This window comes from Gouania willdenowi, chromosome 16 (genome assembly GCF_900634775.1).
Source record: "Gouania willdenowi chromosome 16, fGouWil2.1, whole genome shotgun sequence".
Classification (NCBI taxonomy): Eukaryota; Metazoa; Chordata; class Actinopteri; order Blenniiformes; family Gobiesocidae; genus Gouania; species Gouania willdenowi.
Window position 1 is genome coordinate 5,350,608 of NC_041059.1, and position 6,697 is coordinate 5,357,304.

At 36.5% G+C, this 6,697-nt stretch overlaps 1 protein-coding gene across 1 annotated transcript; it reads right to left on the reverse strand.

The window, feature by feature from the left end:
* Nucleotides 1-218: 218 nt before the first annotated feature.
* On the reverse strand, nt 219-5,250 carry LOC114478187 (trypsinogen-like protein 3). Its single transcript, XM_028471068.1, has 5 exons — nt 5,093-5,250; nt 4,890-5,025; nt 3,846-4,099; nt 1,429-1,562; nt 219-514 (listed from the first exon to the last, which is right to left on the reverse strand). Exons 1-5 carry the CDS (start codon nt 5,133-5,135, stop codon nt 338-340), a joined length of 744 nt encoding a protein of 247 aa, XP_028326869.1. The 5' UTR covers nt 5,136-5,250; the 3' UTR covers nt 219-337.
* Between the last annotated feature and the right edge of the window lie 1,447 nt (nt 5,251-6,697).

Consider the following 6,697-nt stretch of genomic DNA (forward strand, 5'->3'; position numbering starts at 1 on the left):
ATTGCATGCCGGTTATTTTTTTTTCAGTTTTAGACTTCATAAATGTTAATAAAAAGTTTTTAAAAAAAGTTTTTTATTGAATTTATTGGTATATATAAGATATTGAGGCTTCCCTATCCAGAATTGTTCAAAATACATTAGTCAACATGTGGACCAATTTTGGTACTTTTATAAAAAGTCGAACAATTGGTTTGCTATGTGAAATTAAGAAAATACAGTATTTCAAAATTGTATTTTATTTGGACCATTTGAACACAGATTGTACATTTTGCGAAGTTGCTAACAGAAGTTAGCTAGCATTAGTACAGGTAAGACTTTGTATCTTTGAGAGAAGTGCTCATTTGGTTTTTGCTGGCACTGTAGGTCTGTACTGGTCCATCACATTGTAGATCCACTCGTTGTACTCGCACATCCTGCTGTAGACCGTTGGATGAGCTGGGTTGTTGCATCCAACGCCGAACCATCTCACACCCTGTAGCTGACCGTCACACTCCATCACGCTGGCGCTGTCCTGCTGTGGATGAAAAGGAAAGAGGTTTTCTTTACTTGCTGCTGGGTTTATGGCAGACATAGTCAACTGGTGGCACGGGGGCCACATGTGGTCCTCGCTCTAATTTGAGCGGCCCCTAAATTAAATGCACAAAATGACTGCAAAAACACAGTAAACGGCAACAAACAAAAAAACAGCAACACAAAATTAGAGAGAACCTACAAAATTACAAGACGACAACAAAAACACCGAAGATGAATACACAAAAAATGTCTACAAAATTACAAAATGAAAACAAAAAATACACAAATTTACTCATAACACAAAAAAAAAAAAAATCAAAGCTATGCAAATGACTTCAAAACCACACAAAGCAAAAATAAAAACACAAGATGACAACAAAAAGCGCAATATGAGAGAAAAATACACAAAACGACCACACCAAATTCAATAAAACAATAAATTACACCAAAAACACATGAAATGGTGACACAAAACTCATTGTGACAGTGGCTCAGGGTCGTCTTCTGATTGAGAGGTTGGGGGTTCGATCTCAGTACCTGACTATGTGTCGAAGTGTCCTTGGGCAAGACACTGAACCCTAAGTTGCTCCCAGTGGTCGACTAGCGCCTTGCATGGCAGTCCTGTCCCACTGGTGTGTGAATGTGAGAGTGATTGGGTGAATGAGCTGATATGTAAAGCGCTTTGAGACTGTTTCAGTGTGGGGATAAAGCGCTATATAAAATCAAGTCCATTTACCATTTACCAAGTCCATTGTTCTTCCCTGTATTATTGCACAGAATGGTCATTATTCTATAAATGCTGACATGAATGTTGATCATGTGGCCCTCAGATCAGACAATCACATTGTGGTAAATTTTGCTCACCTCTGGTTTATGGAAACACTGGAGACGATGCATGAGTCTGTCAGAACTTACCAGGCAGTTATCTGTGTTTGCTTGACCCGCACACACCATGACTCCCCAGTAGATGTATGGAGGTAATGTTTTCTCACAAGTCTCCCTGTCTACGATGGAAACTTTGATGGCCTTCAGACGAGCCGTTGGTCCGTCTGTTATGAAGAGGAACAAAGATGGTTAACATTCCAGATAAGAAAACCCTGTAACTTAAATCATCAGCATGCTGTTTTAATACTCATGTATTAGGGGGAATAGTAAATAAGCTCTTCTTAAGGTCTAGCACTTCTAATCAGTCCTGAGTACTGAAAGGATAGTTTATCAGGAAATTAGAAGAACTTAAGGTTGTGATTCATGCGTAGACTGTGGATGTTTGTAAAGAGAGCAGATTATTGCTGAGCGTTGCATCAGTTATATTTCCACCTGTAATTTATGCACGTAAGTATCAACACTGCAATAGCATTGGTCAGGACCACAATTTTCCTGTAGAAAACATTTGTAATGGTTGTTCATGAACCTCCATTTACAATCTGACCAGTCCCACCTTTTATCTTATGCATTTATTTATTATTATTATTATTATTATTATTATTATTATTATTATTATTATTATTATTATATTATTATTATTATTATTATTTTTAGTTACATAATTCTAATTTTGTCTACTTGCTTTTACTTTAAATATTGGTATGCTGTGTGTTGAATTCTTATTTTATATTTATTTTCATTTATTTTATGTGTTACCCATATATGTGTACATTCTAACTTTGTGTGCCCGCCATTTTTTTTTACATTTTTAAAAAGCTTATTGGTATCCAATATCTATTGATTTGCTTGATTATTTGTTTGTTACTATAATTACTCCTGTTATGATCAGTTTTCTTTTGTTTTTGTTTATCCTTGATATGGTTTTTTTTTTTTTTTGTGTTTATTGTCATTTTTTTATGCATGTAATTACTGTATCAAAGGTAAAAATAGTTGTTAATTTAGTGCCAAAAATGTGCCATAAAAAGAGTTTTTTAAAAAAAAGAAGAAATATTTTTAACATCTTTAAATGTCAGCCCTAAAAACTGCATATATTTACAAAAGCTGCCCTTTAGTTGAAAGGGCAAACAATGTAGGATAATGATCATCCAGATTAGGATAAAAAGAGTCGTTTTTATATTTAAATAAATAAAACCTTCTGTGACTTGCAGTGACTTGACGCCCCTTGTGGCAATATGCTCTAATTACCTCCGCCTATAGAGGGAACATTTACTGTTTCATTTTCTTTTTTTTTTGCAGGATTAAATCAAAAGTAACCACAGATTTTGACAAAATTTTAACCAAAGGTAGACCTTATGTCTACGTCTAAATCCCTATTTTGTTCATTGGCAAAATTTTGTATCTTGGTTAGTAATCTTTTAATCTTTATGAAATTTTACGAAGTTTTATTGGATTTGTTCATCAATAACCTCACCAAGTTTTATTCCGATCGGATCCAGATTTCACATTTCATCCAGATTTTCAAAAAGTAAAAAATAAATAAAAAAATGGGGGTGCCCATATATTTGGACCGACTGTATTGCTATTAATGGGGTCATAAAATTATTCCAAGCCTTGAATGGGCAAATGGTGGCCAGGGGCCACATGTGGTCTTTTGTCTATATTTATGCAGTCCCCAAAATTACAAAATGGCTGAAAAATACACAAAACAAAAGCAATAATACATTTAAAAGAATACAAGAATTACAACATTCTAGGGAAATATTGTAAAAGACAACAAAAACACAGAACTACTACAAAAATGAACAAAACGACAACAGTATACACAAAATGACTCAAAATAACACAAAATGACAACACTCAAAAAAATATACAAAATTACATATGACAACAAAAGTACACAAAAAGACAAGAAAAACACCATAGATTACTCTGCAAACTTACAGTAATAACAAGCAAGCAAAACAACAACAGAAATACACAAAAATTGACTCCAGAAAAAAAAAAAAAAACGCAAAATGATAACACAAATACACATTATAACTCCAAAAAAAACATACATTTTTAACAAGCACAAAGAAACAACAGAAACTCCAAAAAAAACATACAGAACAAAAGAACAACAGAAATGCACAAAGGCCTCATAACGAGCAAGAGACGACAACAACACACAAAATGACTATAAAAACTCTGTTGTTTCCTGTGTTAATGCTCTGATTGCTCACTATTCTAAATGCTGAAATGAATGTTGATAATGTGACCCTTCAATCAAACACACACATTTTGAAACTATGATTGACTATGGTACTGCATGATCAGGATCACTGATCCATATCACTGAGGATGAGATTTGGCGAAGGTTTGTGTTTTCTTGTGTCCTTGTTATATATTGGTTAAAATGTATCGTTCCTTACATGAATTGATGATTAGTCAAAGGCCTATGAACTTACAGATGTCAGGGAGGGTGGAGCCCCACCCACTGACGGTGCAGGCCTCTCCGGGCCGGGCACAGCGGTGGGGCAGAGAAATGGGCTGAACGTAACGATTAAACCGAGCAGGTTCGCTCAGACGGATCAGAACCAGGCTGTGCAGGGGTGAACGGTAAGGACTGTGGACTATGACCTCAGCGATGCGAATGTGCTGCTCTGTGCCCTCCTCCACCGTTATATCATGTTCCCCAAGGGATGCAATGATGCTGTACGGGCTGAAAAACCACAGAAGAAAAGACAAGGTTGGGCAAGGGTCAAGGGTCGAGGTCTCACCATTACCGGGTTCACAGCAGTTTTCTTACAAACAGTCGAAACAGTTGGCATTGACAAACTTTAAACTATCATACAATTAAATTACTTAATTCAAAGAGTTACAGATATAGAGTATGTGTCAAAATCAAGGCCCGGGGGCCAAATCTGGTCCTTTGGATGCAAATTCGCCTGCAGGAGAAAAGTAAAAATGACAGACAAACCACAAATAATTGTGTGAATCAAACTCAGCAATATTTGCAGGGGTTCACAGTTTTCCCGGTGCTTATATCACATGATTGCAGACATTTTTAATGTTTAACAGTTTAAAATTTTAATTTTATATTATAATATTTCCCTTAATTAAACAGAAATTGGTTACAAAATCTAGGAAATTGAAAGTGAAGACCCTGTTGGGACTGATATCTGTCACTTATTGCTTGGATATGGTCAGTTTCATACATATTTATTATTCTATGTATACAAAGAAGCGTAAACTGTGGCAACAATGATGTTGAAATTACTCATTTTCCCGCATAAAATCTGTGGCCCACTTAAGAATAAACTGCTCCGTATTTGGCCCCTGAACTAAAATGAGTTTGACAATAAATAAATGCTTTGCTGATTCTTCATAAATCATTTTTTCAGACTTTTAATTGCACTTGAGTATTTTATGTATGAATTACTTGTACATTTTCGAACAAGTAACAGTGTTACTTGTGTGTGTGTTACACACACACACACACACACACACACCTGGGCCTACAATCAAACGATGTCACGATCCACCATTCATCGATGAGAGCTCCACTGCAGGACTTTCCGTTCAGGAAGACCTGCCAGGGTCTGGAATGAGGTTCACATTCCTTGTTGTCCTCCAGGGGAGCAGCTCCTGCAAACACACAACACAACATTTAAATAAAACAACTCTACTGTGTCCGTCTGGGTTCAACGTTTACCTGCTAACCCCAGTGTGACCAGTCCCAGGAGGAGTATCTTCATTGTTCTGAGTTGGTTCTGCACACACTGAACACCCTTCTTCTATCTTATACTCTGCTGCATGGTGTCGTCACACAGGTGACTTTATGACTGATCGGTATTCATTGACGGTTCATTAATTGCAACCTTTGTGACAAACTTATCAGAACAAATTTCTACCGTCACTCGAGGTTGATTGTTCTCATAAGAGGACGTGACTCACCTCACTTCCAGCAAATCCACCAATAACACGCTTACTTCTGATAAATCAGGGATAATGTTTGAATTTACTCGCTACTGATTTACATCATAGTTTTAACCAACTACACATTACTTGAAACACTGTAAATACAACCATTTGGATTATTTAAAAGTAAAAAAAAAAAGCTTCAGCCTTTCAGGGCCTCACCAGGAACCAGGGGTGGGAAGAGTACAGAAAAAATCTACTTTAGTAAAAGTACTGTTACCTTGATTTCTCCTGTGCAATAAAAATAAAAAATAAAAAAGACGTGTTACAGATCAAACTGGGTTCTTTTTTATTATTATAATTCAGTTGAGAACACATTTTCAAAATAATGTGCATGAGAACCAGATATGGTGTGGCTAACCTGGATAAATCAAATCAAATAAATGTCAAGGATGTCAATTCAATGAGATAAGTGCTTGTGTCAATACATCCAATGTGTCAGAGCATCCAATAAATTCAATTCAATTCAACTTTATTTGTATAGCGCAATTTACAACAAAGTCATCTCTCAATGCGCTTATGAAAATATAAAATTCATAATAAGAAAGAGAAACCCAACAAGATCCACTTGAACAAGCATTTAGTGACAGTGGGAAGAAACAACTCTTTAACAGGAAGAAATCTCCGTTAGAACCAGGTTCAGAGGTGGCAGCCATCTGCGTATACTGGTTGGGGTTAGTGGTATACCTGTCAAGTTTTGGATTTGAAATTAAGGAACATTTTCTGGCGCCCACTATGAGCCGTCCCACCTGCCCAACCAAGCTCCAGTATCCCTCATATTTTAAGATAGTAGGTGAATTTCTTCCCGTTTATTGAACCCGAATATGTGACCGTTTACAGACAAGCCCATGTTCGCACTAAGCGATCAGATTGTTAGATTCAGTCCTGTTTATGCTGACTGTAAATCATAACCTGCTACAATCAGAATTTGACTTTCTTTCTTCCCGTTATTGAAGGCAAGGCAAGGCAAATGTATTTGTATAGCACATTTCATACACAAGGCAACTCAATGTGCTTTACATGATAAAACATTCAACAGCTTAAAATCAATAAGAACATTTCAAATCAACAACATGACCAAAAATCTCCCTCTCATTCATACGCAGCAGAGAAAAAGAGTGCCTTTAACTTGGATTTAAACCGGTGTTGAACCAGTAAATGCGACCGTTTACAGACGAGCCCATGTACGCTCTTGCGATCAGATTGTGTTATGATTCAGTCCTGTCTGTGAATCAACAGAGCAGGCCATAGACATATACACGTTCTGATCCTAACAACAGCTCTAGGGTACGTTCAGTAGCACAAATGTAGCAGTCCAGGTTTTATTTTACTCTGTAAT